The following is a 22,403-nucleotide window of genomic DNA, read 5'->3' on the forward strand; positions in this document are numbered from 1 at the left end:
AAACAACTTTCCAATTTACTTCTATTATTTAATTTGCTTCCTTCTCTTGTTATCCTTTGCTGAAAGGTTTATCTAGGAAAGCTCAGGAGCAGCAAAGAACCTAGGTTCTAGCTGCTGATTGGTAGCTGCATATATACAATGTCATGTGTTCAGTTAGAAACCAGTAGTGCATTGCTGCTCCTTCAACAAATGATACCAAGAGAATGAAACAAAGTTGATAATAGAAGTAAACTGGAAAGTTGTTTAAAATTGTATGTTTTACCTAAATCATGAAATACATTTTTGGGGTTTTATGTCCCTTTAAATAGTAAATACATGCTAGACATAATTATGAATTTAAAGCAAAGATTAGCCTTAGAATAATATGTAGATGTATTTTTAGAATTATAATAGTTGTTTAAATATTGAAAATATAATTATAAAAGTTTAGTTTCTATAAATTACTCTTGTGAAAACCATGTTTAAACTTATGTTGTATTTACCTCTGTTTGTGTAAATATAGAGGTGTGGAATCCCTTTTAGATTACCCTATGTTCCACACTGCCTAGTTTGGGCAGTTTTGTTTATTGCCTGTTTTATATCTGTCCTTAATTGTCTTCAGCAGGGGAAACAAATAAGCAGCGTTCAAACATGAAGGTGCCCATTACTCAGTGGAATTTAGAAAAACAACAATTTTCAGAATTAAATTACATAAAAATGGTACAAAATAAATAATAAAAGTATATAGCAAAGATTTTTAACTACACATAATGAACCATTTTATAATATAATCTCATACTGTTTAGTATCCCTTTATGTTAGTATACAGTGTATTATTTTGCTTTTATCTACTAAAGCTATTTAGGGACATATATGTAGCAAGGTTAGCCTTGTAAAATCTGTCGTGAGCATTTTCAGATTTGAGAACTGGGAGCCATTGAGTCAAGGCAACTAGAACTGTTCTTCATGTACCTAACTTTTCTTTTTTTATTAAGCTACATTTATTTATGCACATACTCTTGTCTGGCTACTAACAATATGTGTCTTGCCTTTGTATCCTTACTGTCATATACACCAAAATGAATTTCATGGAATTTCCTAAAACATAAATCCACCTCTCCTCCTTTGTATGTTTTGTCTATTTTAGATATAATAAAATGATATTATATACTAACAACACCATCAGTGAAGTCTGGTTTTATTAAAATAATAACTGAAGTCTGTGATATTGTGATAGAGCCATGACCTGGGAAACCTAAACTAAACCCACTATCAACTTATAGATAAAATAGAATTATTGTAATGCTTGCAAAATATTTATATTTTGTTACTAATCTATAGGTGCTAATCTATGAATGCTGAATCATCTTGAAAACTGAAACTACAATATTTCAAAATGTTTGCTTACCACTGCCAGATAAAAATTGTTTATACATTTTGCATTCATCAGACCTTCTACGTTTCCTAAGTAAACTTGGCTGAAGCCTATAACTAAGAACCCTATTGGCACAAAGTAACCTCTAACTAGGAACGGGTAGGGTTGCCACTTCGGCCATGTTTTCCTGGACACTTATGTTATGAGTTACACATGCTGCAGTGTGTGCAGGGAGGAACATGAATAGTGCTGTCCAGGATCAGTATTCATGTGCTTTCCAGGAATGCTATTCATGTTCCCCTCTGCAAACCCTACAACATGTGTGACTCATAAGTGTCCAGGAACACATGGCCAAGGTGGCAACACTAGGAACGGGGTTAGCAGTTAGTTAACTCAGATTTATAGCTTCAGTATAGTAACTGGTTTATTACTGGTTTATTACTAACACATTAGCGGTACTACTAACTAATAAGGAATACAAACCAGTAGTCTAGCACCTGTGACACATATAATATAACCCTTCCTTTTTTCATTACTTCTTCAAGTTTGCACAGTTAGATTAGCTGTTCCTGGGTAGCAATCTATTCTCATCATATTAAAACCTATTTTTTAATGGTATTGAAACTAGCGTTTTGTGGGATAGTCAAGCTTTTGGATTTTTTTAATTTAATTTTTTGAGTGGGGGGGGTCTTTTTTCAAATTTAAACAATCATGATTGTTTCTTAGTTGTGTTTGGAAGTTATATCTAAATAACACAAAATAATTGGAAAGGGTTAATTGCACATGTCTTTAAAGGGACACTGAACCCACATTTTTTTTTCTTTTGTGATTCAGATAATGCATGACATTTTAAACAACTTTCTAATTTACTCCTATTATCAAATTTTCTTCATTCTCTTGGTATCTTTATTTGACATGCAAGAATGTAACTTTAGATGCCTGCCCATTTTTGGTGAACAACCTTGGTTGTCCTTGCTGATTGGTGGATAAATTCATCCACCAAAAGAAAAGTGCTGTCTAGAGTTCTAAACCAAAAAAAAGCTTAGATGCCTTCTTTTTTTTATAAAGATAGCAAGAGAATGAAGAAAAATTGATAATAGGAGTAAATTATAAAGTTGCTTAAAAATGCATGCTCTATCTGAATCAAGAAAGAAAAAAAATTTGGGTTCAGTGTCCCTTTAAGTAAGTTGTTATGAGACTCTAACAACCTACAATCAAATGCACAAAACAATAATTAGTACTATTTTCTGAATTGCAGCTCCCTTTTCCATAGACTGCTTTATTTATTTATTTACTTATACACTGAAAACTAGCAAAAACTACAGTTACATGTAAGCTTCCAATTGTTGAGATTATAACATAAAATATTTAATTATGCATAGTAAAAAAAAAGAAAAATCCTATTTATTTGGTCTTCTTTTCCTGTTATTTAATGCTTAAAATGTTGGGCTTTCAAAATTCTTTTAAAGTGGAACTGTAGACTACAGACTTATATGTCACACAGTCATTAGTTACACACTCTAGTGAGATATTTATACCTGTCCCTAATTGGCCTCAATAAGGATGATGCTTTATGAACACTACAACTTTACACTTTTTTTTCAACAATAATTTGAATTTTATTGTCCGGCTACTCTTAGCCTTAAATTAATAATTCTATTTAGAACATATTTAGTATTTCATGTCCATTAAAATGCCAAAAAGATTAAGTGCAATGTTTTTGCACAATAAACATTAAACGTTTTAGACCTATTTTGCAGGGACATGAAACCTAAAATGTTTCTCCCATTGTTCAACAACTTTCTAATTTATTTCTACTATCAAATTTGATTAACTCTCTTAGTATCCTTCGTTGGATATGGACATAACTTTGAAATTTGTCAGAAAAAAATCTGCTACTCACTTGAAGTTCAGACTAAGGGGCCGAATTATCAAGCTCCGTATGGAGCTTGATGTCCCTGTTTCCATGCAAGCCTTCAGGCTCATCGGAAACAGTAGTTATGAAGCAGCGCTCTAAAGATATAATTTGTCCGCTGCCTCTGAGGCTGCAGTCTTCAATCGGCTCGATCCTATACGATCAGGCTGATTGACACCCCTGCTAGTTACCTATTCTAGTGAAATGCTTGTGCAATGATGCCCCCTGCACATTTGTGGCCAATTGGCCGCTATTAGGGCTGTCAATCATTCCGACCGTATCCGATCGGGATGATTGCTGTCCATCACCTCAGAGGTGGCGAACAAGTTAAGGAGCAGCGGTCTTAAGACTGCTACTTCTTAATTTAGATTTTCGGCGAGCCAGAAGGCACGCACGGAATAAGCAGCATCCGCTGCTTCATAAATATACCCCAACATGTTGATTCAGGCTTAGAAAATGGTATGTCCTTAAACTGCATCCTCTGAATTGTGTGCTATACCCTGAGTGACTGTAGTGCCTATTTTTATTGTATTTTATATATTTCAATAAATTGTTATTTGAAGCATCTGATCCTGCTTCTTGCCAGTGGGTTTGTTATATCACTCTATATCTCAGAGCTGGATTATAGCTCTGGAAGATGTGAGTATTCCATTGCTTCAATATAACTAATATTTTCATACACAGTTATATGCTATGAGACTTGTTTTCTCTTTTTATTAAGAATACCTCTTTGAAAGACACCTGAAGGATATTTTATGTTGACTTTTGCTACCCATCTCCACTTCTACAAATATAAGTATTTTAATTTGTAACAGTGGTGGTTATATGGTGATTCACTTTTTATTTTCTGTTGTATTCATTGTTTGAAACCACATTATCACTCGTGTTCTAACCATTTTTTATTTTATTAGTAAATCTACTGTATTTACTGGTCCTTGATGGCGTACCATGCCCTTAAGGAGCCCTAGGACCAGCTAAACAGCCTTCATTGCAGTAACCTTTATATTTCCTGATTTTATGCAGTGTCTGGTTGCTTGTGGGTTGAGATCCTTCATACTCTGGCATTTGTTCCCTGTTTTTGAACTCCTGGTTTTTTACTTTGACCTCCCTGACCTGACATAGGCTCTCTTGTGATTTATGTCACTGGCTTTGGTCTGCATCTGACTAAGCTTCTGTTTGCTGATTTGGCATTTAATTTGTTTGTGATGGTTTGTACCAAACTGTTTGACTATGATTACTCCTTCATGATCTTCTTCCTCTGTTATTGCTACATCAGAAGTCAGGAAACTTGCCTTGTTTCTCTGCAGCTGATATCCTTCATTCCCATCAAAGCAGCACTACAGATATTGTTTAATTATTCATTTTTACTTAATCTATTTCTCAGTCTAGCAGTAGTTAATTTGTACTTATTATTTCCCTGTGCAGTGTTGCATATTTGTCTGTATTGTTTGACCATATTTATTTAATAGTAAATACATTTTACTCAGATCTTCACACCTAACCACAGTTTGTGTTTAAGTATTAACTAGTTTATTTGCCTAGATAACTAGTCAAAGCATTTGAGGGAGAGTTCAGTTATCCATATTTGGCTCCTATTTAGTTAATGTTTTAAATGCCAGTACTTTGTTGGAGTATTTTGGTAAGTGGGGCCTCTCAGACATTGATTTCAGCTTACAAGCAAAATTATATAATTTTGTACAATTTGCTGAAGCGCTAAGAAACTTTGTTAATCTGTACTATTTACTGTGGTTTAAATAATTAGGTAAACAGTGTAACTATGGGTGTGTTTTATTTTAACCAATAATAAGCAAGCACAAATCCTTTTTAAGGTGTGTTTTACACAGGTGCTTCATGATCTATGAATAAGGCTCTCTGCCGAAACGCGTAAGATCGCTTTCAGAGCCCATTGTTCACTACGAGGTGGTTTGCTGTTATTGCTTTTAACAGCCTTTTGATGGAATAAATAAAGATTGAACTTTTTATGGATTCTCATGGTCCCTCTGTTCTTTTGCTCCATTGATTTCAGCTTGTTATACTATGGGACAACTGTATTCCACTTGACACTAGTGAAGACGTTGGCCTAGCCAGGAAAAAAGATTGCTGTTTGTTACACCTGACATGTGTCCCTGCTTAGCAGCTGGATGAGCTTTGTCATTTGATTAGCTTTCCTTATGTCATTGATTTGTAGACTACACCAGTGAAACAATAACATTAAGTGTGTCTTGTTTTACCTCAGGTAAATCCATAATAAAGTTGTAGGCATTTGCTTCCTTTGCAGCTTGAGTAATATCATCCATAGAGATTCCTTCTCTTCCGTAGGAGATATTCTCAGCAATCGTAGTAGCAAATAACACAGGTTCTTGTTCAACAACACCAATCAAAGAGCGTAACCACTGAATGTTGAGAGTTCGTATATCATGGCCGTCTAGTGTCACCTGGAATGTTTGTAGAATATATTAGAATTATTATTGTATCTAGTAAGACTAAGCCTTAATAAAGAATAGTGACAATAAAAATCCTGGAAACAGCCTTTTCATGTAACTGGTAAATATATATTTTACATGTGGCCTAGGGGCTAATTTTATCATTCGGAATAAAAAGCATAGTTATGTATGTACAAAGCAGTTCATACACCCTGTACACATATTTCATATACATATAAAAATAATAATAATAATCATTTAGGAATTAAGAACAGTGGTCCAATAATTTGGGTGGCCCATGTTCCAAGTGCATAGCTGTTGAGCACAGAGTTCACCATTATGATATTCTGATATCAATATAAACTCAAAACAATATTATTTTAATTTATACATTTATTTTATTAACTGAATTATAAAACAACCAGAAATGTACATTTCACATATGCATGCACAAGCTTTATTTGCACATGTGTTCACATAATGTGGCCTGTGCTTCTGTTTTCATCTAGCTCATGGCTTTTCAGGAATCTTCAGCTCTAGCTTCAAGCACCCACTCTTTATAAGACTGTGTAGAAGATTGGAGACATGGAGACCTGTGATTTTAGTGGACTGTATTATACAACAAGTATATTCCATTCAGTTATCATTTTCATAGTCAGCAGCCTCTACTGAGTGGTGTAGATCACATGCCTTAGTCTATTATGTGCACACTACTGACATTTTGTACACACTAATGACATTATACACACACTACTGACATTATGCGCACACTAGTAACGTTATGTGCACATTAGTGACATTATGTACACACTACTGACATTATGTACACACTACAGACATTATGTACACACTACTGACATTATGTACACACTACTGACATTATGTACAAACTACTGACATTATACACACACTATTGACATTATACACACACTACTGATATTATGTACACACTACTGACATTATGTACACACTACTGACATTATGTACACACTACTGACATTATGTACACACTACTGAAATTATGTACACACTACTGACATTATGTACACACTACTGACATTATGTACACACTACTGACATTATGTACACACTACTGAAATTATGTACACACTACTGAAATTATGCGCACACTACTGACATTATGTACACACTACTGACATTATGTACACACTACTGACATTATGTACACACTACTGACATTATGCGCACACTACTGACATTATGTACACACTACTGACATTATGTACACACTACTGAAATTATGTACACACTACTGAAATTATGCGCACACTACTGACATTATGTACACACTACTGACATTATGTACACACTACTGACATTATGCGCACACTACTGACATTATGTACACACTACTGAAATTATGTACAAACTACTGACATTATACACACACTATTGACATTATACACACACTACTGACATTATGTACACACTACTGACATTATGTACACACTACTGACATTATGTACACACTACTGACATTATGTACAAACTACTGACATTATACACACACTATTGACATTATACACACACTACTGACATTATGTAAACACTACTGACATACATACGCTACTGACATTATGTGCACACTAGTAATATTATGTACACACTACTGACATTATACACACACTACTGACATTATGTACACAATTCTGACATTATGTACACACTTCTGACAATATGTACACACTACTGGCATTATGTACACACTACTGACATAATGTACACACTACTGACATTATGAGCAAACTACTGACATTATGTACACACTACTGACATTATGAACACACTACTGACATTATACACACACTACTGACATACACACACTACTGACATTATGTGCACACTAGTATCATTATGTACACACTACTAATATTATACACACACTACTGACATTATGTACACAATACTGACATTATGTACACACTTCTGACAATATGTACACACTACTGAAATTATGTACACACTACTGACATTACACACACTACTTATATTATGTGCACACTATTAACATTATGTACACACTACTGACATTATACCCACACTACTGACATTATGTACACACTACTGACATTATGTGCACACTACTGACATTATGGACACACTACTGACATAATGTGCACAGTACTGACATTATGTACACACTAATGACATTATGTACACACTACTGACATTATACACACACTACTGACATTATGAGCACACTACTGACATTATGCGCACACTACTGACATTATGTACAAACTACTGACATTATGTACACACTACTGACATTATGTACACACTACTGACATTATATACACACTACTGACATTATGTACACACTACTGACATGATGTGCACAATACTGACATTATGTACACACTACTGACATTATACACACACTACTGACATTATGTACACACTACTGACATTATACACACACTACTGACATTATGTACACACTACTAACATTATGCGCACACTACTGATATTATGCACACACTAGTAACATTATGTACACACTACTGACATTATGTGCACACTACTGACATTATGTGCACACTACTGACATTATGCACACACTAGTAACATCATGTACACACTACTGACATGATGTGCACACTACTGACATTATGTACACACTACTGACATTATGTACACACTACTGACATTATACACACACTAGTAACATTATGTGCACACTAATTACATTATGCACACACTATTGACATTATGTGCACACTACTGACATTATGTGCACACTACTGACATCATGTACACACTACTGATATTATGTACACACTACTGACATTATGTGCAAACTAGTAACATTATGTACACACTACTGACATTATGTACACACTACTGACATTATGTGCACACTAGTAACATTATTTACACACTACTGACATTATACCCACACTACTGACATTATGTACACACTACTGACATTATGGACACACTACTGACGTAATGTGCACAGTACTGACATTATGTATACACTACTGACATTATGAGCACACTACTGACATTATGAGCACACTACTGACATTATGCTCACACTACTGACATTATATACACACTACTAATATTATGTACACACTACTGACATGATGTGCACACTACTGACATTATGTACACACTACTGACATTATACACACACTACTGAAATTATGTACACACTACTGACATTATACACACACACTACTGACATTATGTGCACACTACTAACCAGGGATAGGCACAGACAAAGGCTTTGGCAGACATTTTCCAAAGTATAGACCTTAGTGAAGGACACCAAGGTACATTTGAAATTAAAAACATTATTTTATAGTGCTTGGTGTTATTATACTGATGCAGATACCACTGATCCTATAACTAGCCCTCCTCTGGCTATACCCATGAGCCAGTGTCACTAGGGTTGCCACCTCAGCCATGTTTTCCTGAACACTTATGAGTTACACATGCTGCAGGGTATGCAGGGAGGAACATGTATTGTGTGTCTGGACAGCACTATTCATATTCCTCCCTGCACACCATGCAGCATGTGTAACTTATAAGTGTTCTGTATTTTAAGCGACGGGTGGCAACCCTAAGTGTCACTACTGTGTCATTATATAGTGCTGGGTGCTATTAAACAGATGCAGATACCACTGATTCTATAACCAGCCCTCCTCTGGCTATACCCATGTGTCAGTGTCACTACTGTGTCATTATATAGTGCTGGATGTTATTATACTGATGCAGATACCACTGACCCTATAACCAACCCTTGTCTGGCTATACGCATGTGTCAGTGTCACTACTGTGTCATTATATATAGTGCTGGGTGTTATTATACTGATGCAGATACCACTGACCCTATAACCAGCAGACACACATCCGGTATTTCACTCAGGCTATATTTATTCTATAACTTATCACCCAATATCGCTAGCAGCCACTAACTTTATTCACACTACATATTTTTTTATTCCTATTATTTAATCAGAAAGAAAAGATATTCTAAGGTTGTGGCGGACACTGCAAGGGCTAGTCACGGACACCTTGCCTATCCCTGCTACTAACATTATGCGCACACTACTGATATTATGCACACACTAGTAACATTATGTACACACTACTGACATGATGTGCACACTACTGACATTATGCGCACACTACTGACATTATGCACACACTAGTAACATTATGTGCACACTGATGACATGTGCACACTATTGACATTATGTGCACAATACTGACATTATGTGCACACTACTGACATGTACACACTACTGACATTATACACACACTAGTAACATTATGTGCACACTAATGACATTATGTGCACACTACTGACATTATGTGCACACTACTGACATTATGTGCACACTACTGACATCATGAACACACAACTGACATTATGTACACACTACTGACATTATGTGCAAACTAGTAACATTATGTACACACTACTGACATTATGTGCACACTAGTAACATTATGTACACACTACTGACATTATACACACACTACTGACATTATGTACACACTACTGACATTATGTGCACACTACTGACATTATGGACTCCATGTATGAAGCAGCGAAAGCTGTTCTGGAGCCCTTGCAGGGCAGGTTCGCATATGCGAGCCTGCTTCCCGCAATGTAAGAAGCAGCAGTCATTAGACCGCTGCTTCTTACACCCTACGCCACCCCTGAGGTGGTGAGGGAAAATCACAGAGAGCTCGCTCGCTCGCTCTTGGTGATTGACAGCCCCTTCAGTCCTGCGATTGGTCATGCGGATGAAGGGGTGGGCATTACACACTCCAATAAGTGTGTAATGATACATACGGGCAAGCGGATCAATAGATCCGCTGCCCGTGTGTAGCGAAGGCGGGCAGACAGCTTTGCGAGTTGATAAGCTGTCCGCCCGCCACTAAGTACATGGAGCCCTATGTACACACTACTGACATTATACACACACTACTGACATTATGTACACACTACTGACATTATGTGCACACTACTGACATTATGCACACACTACTGACATTATGTACACACTACTGACATTATAAGCACACTACTGACATTATGTACACACTTCTGAAATTATGTACACACTACTGACATTATGTGCATACTACTGACATTGTGTATACACTACTGACATCATTATGTACACACTACTGGCATTATGAGTACACTACTGACATTATGCACATACTACTGACATTATGTACACACTGATCGATGCTTACGTCACTCCAGATGTTCCGAATGCAAGTTCGGCACAAACTGACTACTTTTGGTAGTTATCAAACTACCTGTACCTGGATTTCAATCCACCGCCCTAGAGGCGGCGGATCCCATAGGAATCAATGGCAGTCTGACCATAGCGAAAGCTCATGTTCGCTGCTGCCCGATATCCCATTGATTCCTATGGGAGATGTCTGCACCTAACACCCTAACATGTACCCCGAGTCTAAACACCCCTAATCTGTCCCCCCCCTACACCGCCGCAACTAAATAAATTTATTACCCCCTAAACCTCCGCTCCCGGACCCAGCCGCAACTATAATAAATTTACGGTGGGGTCTAGGAGCGGCGGTTTAGGGGTTAATAACTTTATTTAGTTGCAGGGGGCTCTGGGGGCGCTGGTATAGGGGGTAGAACAGTATAGTATAGTGTGAGTGCTTAGTGACAGGGGTATCAATAAAGCTGTAAAAAAGCCGAAGAGCAGCGAGATTGATGATTGATAATTATCACAGTCCGCTGCTCATCGCCCCGTACTTGGTGCGCGGCTTTTTGACAGATTTATTGATAACTTTGGCGAGCATATTCAGGTCCATGGTGGCGATGTGAGGCGAGCTTAGGCGAGCGTATTGGGGCCGGCGAAGGCAGGTACGTATGGAGCTTCATAACTAGAGGCCGATGTATACACTACTGACATTATAAGCACACTACTGAGTCCTGACATTATGTACACACTAGTGACATTATGTATACACTACTGACATTATAAGCACACTACTGACATTATGTACACACTACTGACATTATAAGCACACTACTGACATTATGTACATACTACTTACATTATGTACACACTACTGACATTATGGGCACACTACTGACATTATGTATACACTACTGACATTATGTACACACTACTGGCATTATGTATACACTACTGACATTATGTGCACACTACTGACATAATGTGCACACTACTGACATTATGTGCACACTACTGACATTATGTGCACACTACTGACATTATGTACACACTACTGACATAACATTATGTGCACACTACTGACATTATTTATACACTACTGACATTATGTACACACTACTGGCATTATGAGTACACTACTGATATTATGCACATACTACTGACATTATGCACACACTACTGACATTATGTGCACACTACTGACATAACATTATGTGCACACTACTGACATAACATTATGTGCACACTACTGACATTATTTATACACTACTGACATTATGTACACACTACTGGCATTATGAGTACACTACTGATATTATGCACATACTACTGACATTATGTACACACTACTGACATTATGTGCACACTACTGACATTATGTACACACTACTGACATAACATTATGTGCACACTACTGACATTATTTACACACTACTGACATTATGTACACACTACTGGCATTATGAGTACACTACTGATATTATGCACATGTTACTGACATTATGCACACACTATACAGAGCCACATAACACTTAAGTGTACACACATAGATGGTCGATGAATAATTTCCTATGCATGTACCCTTATGTAAACTATTTTTGTCTCTCTCATTGAAAGTGCAAATTAGTGCTTGTCGATCATTTACATATTTATTGAGGACAATTCTCTTTTTGTCTTGTATGTTATACACTAAAACGTGATATGCGGTAAAATAAAAGTGACATTCATATGGTTTCTCTAGTCTAAGTGGTCAAATAGCACAAAATGTGCTTGTTTTTTATATTTAATGGCCCACTTTCTGATAATATAACTATTCAATAATTATCACATAGATAGTGAAATACATACAATAGTAAATTCATTTACTTGTCTCTAATGTTTGGCTCTTTAGCCATGAATAATGCTGCCATTCTAATCTGTATTGGATAAATATGAATGCTTAATGACAGCCACTTTAAATTGTGACTTTTACTTGAAAATGTTTTCATGGTAACCGCTGTAAATATAAGGAACATTGTTGAGGAGGGACAACCTCTTACCCTGACAGAGTCAAGCTCATAGTGATGAAATGCTTCGGTGGGCAGGGCCACGGGAGGTCAAGTGAAGGTGTGAATGTGAAAATGTTGCAACATAAATGCTGATTGTATTGTTTGTTTGAGACAATCTATATTTGATAGAAGTATACATTGTGAATATACACGGTATGATCATATTATATACAATTTAAACATTGTTGCATAAACTTTGATTGCATGTTTTTTAATAACTATTCGGGATTTTCTAGCAAGAAATCAGTTGATTGGGCTTAGTCCCAGGACACTTGCATACAGGAGGTCACCTTTGAGTGCCTAGGTGTGGAAGTAGTGTGAATTTGCTGTGGAAAACACTACTCTTAATCCCTTTACAAGTGATGGAAAGGGTGAATTATGAATTCAAGTAATCTGACTAATAAGCCATAAAGAGTTCTGTCAAATACTTGCACCATTCCTTATACCATGACCCTATTTTAGTTTATAAGCTCCTTCTTTGAGACCCTCTCTGATGTGTGTGGGATGGTAGGGATGATCTCCATCCTTGGTCTCATTTCTTTTTGTCTATTGATTTCAAATATGGTTATCAATAAAGTGGAATTTTAGCTGTATATAGGTATACTTTTTGCTATATCTGTATACATTTTCCGTTAGATAATGCCTGTTTAACAATAGAATGGATGGTAATATGAGAGATCCTGAATGGAGGTTTACATTCATTTTAGTCTACCTAGCTTTGGAAAAATCGGTGTACATAGGCCATTGTATTTGTTTTGACAATCTTTGCTAATTCCTAAAAAAAAAAAAGGCAATATGTGTGTGTTAATTTAAAGCAATCACATTGTTTACCTTGCCCTCAGTAGGGTCATAAAACCTCTGTATGAGTTGTACTGCAGAACTTTTTCCTGAACCACTTGGTCCAACAAAGGCCGTAGTCTCTCCAGATTTAATGGGTATATTGAGATCACTTAAAATCTGTTGACAGGAAAAAAATATATAGAATAATTCTGTCAATTTGAGCTTTCAATGTTTGCAAAACTTTTTTTCAAACAGAAGCAGTTTCAAAGCTTCAGTTACATAAGGTGGAATTGCTTTGGCATTTGCAAAGTATACATTAGCAAATACACTGTACACTGTGAACGATACAAAATATGCCATCATGTGACAAAAGGTGCATTGTTTTGGGAGTTTTTAGCCCTGGGGGCATACGTCTTGAAAAACAATGACAGTATGTATATCTTATTTCTTTCTTTGCAGTCAAGTAATTACAAATATAAGTGAGCTCCTAGCCAGATCAAGCATTTACTTTGTCTTGTGCTGCTGGGATGGGAAAAATCCCATAATATTCAGAGATACATTTTAAGAAAAGTGGAAAGAGTAAGTAATAGAAGTATATTTAGCAGCTTTTTTACTATGCATGAACATTTTAATCTCCTTTTAACAGCCTATAAAATACAAGTTGGATAAACAAAGTTTATAGTTAGGCTGAGAATCTTAATTATTTTGAGCTTAATTCTCCATTTCATAGCACATAAACAAAAATAGCATTCAGAAACATCCTTTATTAATTAGCTTAGACTATTTAGAGTGTAAATTATCTAACAACAACATTATGGGCGAGATTACAGGTTGCTAAATTGCTAAAACTGCTAAAACCCGCGTCGTCCGTAATTTCACCTTGCACATCAGGGAATAACATAAACTGCGCTGGCAGTTCATAAAGTTCCGTAAGTCGGATCTCTAGCGATGTCCAGAAATGTGCGTAAATACACATTTCTGGAGTCATCAGTGACTTGCGGAACGTTAGAAACTGCCGGTGCCTAAGAAAAAAAAATAAAGTTAAATCTCCCATAAAAGTCTGACACGCCTCCCAAAAATAAACCCGACACGTCAAAACCCCTATATCCGCAATCCCCCCACATCACAACTAATAATAAAAGCATTAACCCCTAAACCGACAACCCCCCACAACGCAATATGCCTAATTAAACTATTAACCCCCTAATCCGCCATTCACTCACATCGTGATATCCCTAATATATGTATTAACCCCAAAAACGTCATTCACCCACATTGCAAACTACCTAATAAATGTATTAACCCCTAACCTGCCATTAACCCACATCACAATTAACCTAATTAAACTATTAACCCCTAATCCGCCACTAACCCACATTGCAATTAACCTAATAAATGTATTAACCCCTAACCCGCCATTAACCCACAATGCAATTAACCTAATAAATCTATTAACCCATAAACCGCCATTAACCCACATCGCAATTAACCTAATAAATATATTAACCCCATAAACCGCCAAACCCCACAACGCAATTAACCTATTTAAATTACTAATCCCCCTAACCTAACCCCAATTACCTAAATTAAAAAATACCAAGTTACAATTAAAATAAAAAAAATACTTTAAAAATAAAACAACTAAGTTTAAATTAATCTAAAATTACAACAACATAAAAATCGAGCAATACATAAAATAATAAACCAAATTATCAAAAATAAAAAAATTAAACCTAATCCCTATGAAAATAAAAAGCCCCCCCAAAATAAAACACCCCCTAATATAAACTAAGCTACCAATAGCCTTTTGTAGGGCACTGCCCTAAGTTAAACAGCTCTTTGCATTAAAAAAATATGAAATCCCCACTCTAACAGTAACCCCCCACACACCAAACCCCCCAAAATAAAAAACCTAACACTAAAAATTCCTAGACGATCCTCTTCGTACTAACACCGCCGTACACTGAATATTGAATGCAAGTTACCAGTCTTCAGTTCCGTGGTCATCTCCGCTCTGCGCCGGCTTGGTCCTGGATGAAGATGGAAGATGTCGCCGGTTCCAATAAGACTTTACCGCCGACTGGAAGAGGGCCTTCTCCGCCGGACTTTGGGGCTTAGAGTTAGGATTTTTTTTTTTTTTTTTAGATTAGGGATTTAATGGGCACTTGTAAAAGAGCTGAATGCCCTTTAGGGGCAATAGGTAGTTTAGGATTTTTTAGTGTTATGTTTTTTTTATTTTGGGGGGTTTGGTGGATGGGGGGGTTTTACTGTTAGAGGGGGGACTTAGTATTTTTTTTATTCAAAAGAGCTGTTTAATTTAGGGCAATGCCCTACAAAAAGCCCTTAAGGGCTATTGGTAGTTTCATTTAGATTAGGGGATGTTTTTATTTTGGGGGGGCTTTTCTATTTTCATAGGGATTAGGTTTAATTTTTTTTATTTTTGATAATTTGGTTTATTATTTTATGTAATGTTAGATTTGATTATTTTTTTGTAATTTTAGATTAATTTAAATTTAGTCTTTTTATTTTTAAAGTAGGTTTTTTATTTAATTTTGTAACTTAGTATATTTTCTTTTCGGTAATTGGGGTTAATTTAGGGGGTGTTAGGCTAGGGGGCCTAGCAATTTAAATAGGTTAATTGCGTTGTGGGAATTGGTGGTTTAGGGGTTAATAGATTTATTAGGTTAATAGATTTATTAGGTTAATTGCGATGTGGGTAAATGGCGGATTAGGGGTTAATAGTTTTATTAGGTTTATTGCGATATGGGTTAATGGCAGATTAGGGGTTAATACATTCATTAGGTTTATTGCGATGTGGGTGAATGGTGGATTAGGGGTTAATACATTTATTAGGTTATTGCGATATGGGTTAATTGCAGATGGGGTTAATTTTCTTTATTAATTATTGTGGTGGGGGTTGGCGGTTGACAGGTAGATAGATATTGTGCATGTGTTAGGTGTTAGTTTATATTTTCAGGGAGTTACGGTGCTCACATTTTCAGCGTAAGGCTTGCTGCACCTGCCTATCGGCTAGATTAGAGTTTTGCGGTAAGAGGGGTGCGTTGTTAACTTGCACGCTATTGTCACTGCTCACCTACAGTGCTGATGTTACAGGTTTTTATAAACCCGGCGTTAAAAGGCAAGAAGTGAGTGTAGAGCAAAATTGTGTTCCATACCGCACTCCAATACCAGCGCTGCTTAAGTCAGCGGTGAGCTGGTTATACGCGCTTGTGCACAATATCCCCATAGACATCAATGTGGAGAGCCGGCTGAGAAAAAGTCTAACACATGCAATAAATCAGCGTAAAGCTCCGTAACGCAGCCCTAATAGCCCTATAAAATAAAAAAAGCCTCCCCAAAATAAAAAAACCCTTAGCCTAAACTAAATTACCAATGGCCCTTAAAAGGGCCTTTTGCAGGGCATTGCCCCAAAGAAATCAGCTCTTTTACCTGTAAACAAAATACAAACAACCCCCAAACAGTAAAACCCACCACCTACACAACCAACCCCCCAAATAAAACCCTAACTAAAAAAACCTAAGCTCCCCATTGCCCTGAAAAGGGCATTTGGATGGGCATTGCCCTTAAAAGGGCATTTAGCTCTATTGCAGCCCAAAGCCCTAACCTAAAAATAAAACCCACCCAAAAACCCTTAAAAAAATCTAACACAAACCCCTGAAGATCTACTTACAGTTTTGAAGAGCTGACATCCATCTTTAACGAAGCCGGGAGAAGTCCTCATCGAAGCGGCAAGAAGTCCTCAACGAAGCCGGGAGAAGTCTTCATCGAAGCCGGGAGAAGTGGTCCTCCAGACGGGCAGAAGTCTTCATCCAGACGGCATCTTCTATCTTCATCCATCCGGAGCGGAGCAGGTACATCTTCAAGACATCCAGCGTGGATGAATCCTCTTCTTCCGACGACTCCCGACGAATGAAGGTTCCTTTAAGTGATGTCATCCAAGATGGTGTCCCTTAGATTCCGATTGGCTGATAGAATTCTATCAGCCAATCGGAATTAAGGTTGAAAAAATCCTATTGGCTGATGCAATCAGCCAATAAGATTGAACTTCAATCCTATTGGCTGATCCAATCAGCCAATAGGATTGAGCTTGCATTCTACTGGCTGTTCCAATCAGCCAATAGAATGCAAGCTCAATCCTATTGGCTGATTTAATCAGCCAATAGGATTGAAGTTCAATCCTATTGGCTGATTGCATCAGCCAATAGGATTTTTTCAACCTTAATTCCGATTGGCTGATAGAATTCTATCAGCCAATCGGAATCTAAGGGATGCCATCTTGGATGATGTCACTTAAAGGAACCTTCATTCGTCCGGACTCGGGAGTCGTCGGAAGAAGAGGATGCTGCCGGATGTCTTGAAGATGGACCCGCTCCGCTCCGGATGGATGAAGATAGAAGATGCCGTCTGGATGAAGACTTCTGCCCGTCTGGAGGACCACTTCTCCCGGCTTCGATGAAGACTTCTCCCGGCTTCATTGAGGACTTCTTGCCACTTCGATAAGGACTTCTCCCGGCTTCGTTGAGGATGGATGTCGGCTCTTCAAAACTGTAAGTGGATCTTCAGGGGTTAGTGTTAAGTTTTTTTAAGGGTTTATTGGGTGGGTTTTATTTTTAGGTTAGGGCTTTGGGCTGCAATAGAGCAAAATGCCCTTTTAAAGGCAATGCCCATCCAAATTCACTTTTCAGGGCAATGGGGAGCTTAGTTTTTTTTAGTTAGGGTTTTATTTGAGGGGTTGGTTGTGTGGGTGGTGAGTTTTACTGTTGGGGAGTTGTTTGTATTTTTTTACAGGTAAAAGAGCTGATTTCTTTGAGGCAATGCCCCGCAAAAGGCCCTTTTAAGGGCCATTGGTAATTTAGTTTAGACTAGAGTTTTTTATTTTATTTTGGGGGGCTTTTTTTATTTTGATAGGGCTATTAGATTAGGTGTAATTAGTTTAAATATCTTGTAATTTGTTTTTTATTTTGTGTAATTTAGTGTTTGTTTTTTTTGTAATTTAGGTATTTGTATTTAATTTAGTTAATCGTATTTAATTTAGGTAATTTATTTAATTGTAGTGTAGTGTTAGGTGTTAGTGTAACTTAGGTTAGGTTTTATTTTACAGGTAAATTTGCATTTATTTTAGCTAGGTAGTTAGTAAATAGTTAATAACTATTTAGTAACTATTCTACCTAGTTAAAATAAATACAAACTTGCCTGTAAAATAAAAATAAACCCTAAGATAGATACAATGTTAGTTATATTATAATTATAATTAGTTATATTGTAGCTAGCTTAGGGTTTATTTTATAGGTAAGTATTTAGTTTTAAATAGGAATTATTTAGCTATTAATTGTAGGTTTTATTTAAATTTATTTTAATTATACTTAAGTTAGGGGTGTTAGGGTTAGACTTAGGTTTAGGGGTTAATAAATATAGTATAGTGGTGGCGACGTCGGGGGCAGCAGATTAGGGGTTAATAAATGTAGATAGTGGTGGCGATGTTAGGAACAGCAGATTAGGGGTTAATAATATTTAACTAGTGTTTGCGAGGTGGGAGTGCAGCAGTTTAGGGGTTAATATGTTTATTATAGTGGCGGCGATGTCAGGAGCGGCAGATTAGGGGTAATAATTTTATTTTAGTGTTTGCGATGCGGGTGGGCCTCGGTTTATGGGTTAATAGGTAGTTTATGGGTGTTAGTGTACTTTTTAGCACTTTACTTATGAGTTTTATGCTACGGCTCTATAGTGTAAAACTCATAACTACTAACTTTAGAATGCGCTACGAATCTTGCGGGATAGACTGTACCGCTCACTTTGTGGCCTAAAAAAAAAAAGCTTGTAATACCGGCGCTATGGAAGTCCCACTGAAAATAAGACTATACGCAAATTGCGTAAGTTGATTTGTGGTAAGGCCAAAAAAGTGTGCTGGACAGCTGTACCTACAAGACTCGTAATAGCAGCAGTAGTAAAAAAACAGCGTTATTAGCCTTAAACTGCTTTTTTACTCATAACGCAAAACTCGTAATCTAGCCGTATATGTGGTGAGGTGAAAATGGAGTAAAATTTCTCTATTTTCACCATGTAAACCCTTGCGCTGAATATGTGATACCGATTTGCAACTCAATTCTATGTTAGTTTATGGGAGTAAAAATTGCGGGCAACAGGTGAAATATACGCGCCGTATATGTGATTCCAAAACCGTGTAAAAATTGGTGTTGCTGGCTTTTGCGGGGGCGACGCCGCATATGTAATCTTGACATATATTTATAACATTTGTACATTGCAGAACACAATTGCTGTACAATTTAGTTGACATCGCCAAACAAAAAATACTTGAATTTCATGTTTATTTTTCTCACAAAAGTAAGAAATAAAAAAATAATCTCAAATTATTGTCTAATGCAAAATATAATTTGTAACTCGTAATACAAGCTGAATATTAATGCGTTTGCTTGAGGGCAATCAAATTTCACACAACTAGTTAGCCAGTCACAAGAAAAAAATGTGTGCAGTCACCAATAAGATAGTTTCCACTAGTGTTGGATATGTGCGTATTCTTTTTCAAAAAGAGTTACCAAGAGAACAAAGCACATTGGAAAATAGAAGTGAATTTAAAAGTGTCTTAAAATGACATGTTCTATCTGAATTATGCCAGTTTTATTTTGATTATTTAGAATATTTTAGTACATCTATAATATAATAATAATTTTTCAATATTTTATATTTAATAAATACATAATGCACCTTAATATTACTTATGTCAGGTTAGCGCACATGAAGTATTAGTGTACTCTTGTCTGGCTAATGTGTGCAAATCTGACTTGAATACACTAATTCTAATTCTGACAAATTGTCATGTTTAGTAATATACATATTCTGTTTCTTCAAAAGAACATATTATTCATTTGATATATATAAGTGAAAGTATCATTGCAGAAATTGGATTTATGCCACTAGCGCATCTTAGCAATATTTCTCCTGTTCTGCTGCACAGAACCAAAACTAAAATAAGGTTGTGGGACGTATAAGCAAGAAATGGGCATATGAGCAATACAACTGCACCAACCAGTACCACCCCTCATTTATTTGTAACTTTACTATTAGGTGTAGAATCCTGATAAAAAAGCATGTGAAATCAATAAAATATTAGCTGTGTTATGTTCCTCCCCCTTTTTATTGCACATGGGTGAGCCAATCACATGAGTCATCTATGTGCAGCCACCAATCAGCAGCTACTGAGCATATTTAGATAACTGAAGTACATTTGAAAGTTGTTTAAAATTTCATGCTCTGTCTGAATCATGAAAATAAATTGGGTTTCATGTCCCTTTAAGAACTGTAATTATTTATTATGATGTTGCCATACCTTCACATCTTGTCTTGAAGGATAATTGAAATGTACATTATGGAACTCGATGTCTCCCTTTACATGATCTAATTTGTGGCCTTCCTCAGACATGCAATCGATTACTGGTTCCTAAGAGTTAAAAAAATAAATACATATGATTGAAGAATATAATTTTCTTAGCTTCTTATTTAACTACTGTTTTTTCTATACAAGTGAAACATTAAGGGATAGATTACGAGTGAAGCGCTAACAGTTATGCGCTAGCGATGAGGGGTTTATTGCAGGTGTTTGCGGGCATCAGGTTTTCCTCTCACATTACAAGTTGAACGTAAACTCAATCACTTGAGCACAATTCAAGTTAAAGGGACACTGAACCCAAATTTTTTCGTTTGTGATTCAGATAGAGCATGCAATTTTAAGCAACTTTCTAATTTACTCCTATTATCAATTTTTCTTAGTTCTCTTGCTATCTTTATTTGAAAAAGAAGGCATCTAAACTAAGGAGCCAGCCAATTTTTGGTTTAGAACATTGGACAGCACTTGTTTATTGGTGGGTGAATTTATCCACCAATCAGCAAGAACAACCCAGGTTGTTCACCAAAAATGGGCCGGCATCTAAACTTAAATTCTTGCTTTTCAAATAAATATACCAAGAAAATGAAGAAAATTTGATAATAGGAGTAAATTAGAAAGTTGTTTAAAATTGCATGCTCTGTCTGAATCACGAAAGAAAATTTTGGAGTTCAGTGTCCCTTTAATGCTCGTCGGGTTAGCACATTCTCAGAGTTCTGGTTAACTGTTTTGTGACACAGAAAAGTGTCACAAAACACATCAAAAATAAATTACAAAGTACAGTTACATTTAAAATAACAGCATCTAATAAAAATTATTTTTAAAGAAATATTGCATAGCAAAGTTATAAGGCCTAAAATATATGAGGTCTCAGGTGTTAGAAAAAAAAAGTATACATATACTGTATGTATGTGTGTACACATACATATATATGTGTGTACAGATATATTTATGTATCTATATGTGTATATATGTACACATATAAACACATAAATACATATGTATACTTATATATATATATATGTGCATTGGAGTCCTTTGCATCTAAGTAGATGAAAACATGTTAAAGCATATTTACTGTAAATATTTAACATTCCAATGTTCTGTAAATAGCTAAACATGTTCTAAGTATTTAAGTATTTTTAAATATATATATATATATATATATATAGTTATAGATAAATATTGTACCAAAATACTGTCAGATATATGTAGACATATTTATTTACGAATAAAATGAA

General features: G+C 36.1%; 1 protein-coding gene across 1 annotated transcript in view; it reads right to left on the minus strand.

Moving 5' to 3' along the window:
* LOC128638201 (bile salt export pump-like) overlaps nucleotides 1-22,403 on the minus strand; it is a 192,392-nt gene that overhangs the window by 117,661 nt on the left and 52,328 nt on the right. The window contains exons 11-13 of the mRNA XM_053690063.1: nucleotides 21,109-21,219; nucleotides 13,794-13,919; nucleotides 5,501-5,704 (exon numbers count right to left, since the gene is read on the minus strand). Of these exons, the coding sequence (XP_053546038.1) occupies nucleotides 5,501-5,704; nucleotides 13,794-13,919; nucleotides 21,109-21,219 (441 nt within the window). The remainder of the gene's footprint in view (nucleotides 1-5,500; nucleotides 5,705-13,793; nucleotides 13,920-21,108; nucleotides 21,220-22,403) is intronic.

This window comes from Bombina bombina, chromosome 1 (genome assembly GCF_027579735.1).
Source record: "Bombina bombina isolate aBomBom1 chromosome 1, aBomBom1.pri, whole genome shotgun sequence".
NCBI classification, from domain to species: Eukaryota; Metazoa; Chordata; class Amphibia; order Anura; family Bombinatoridae; genus Bombina; species Bombina bombina.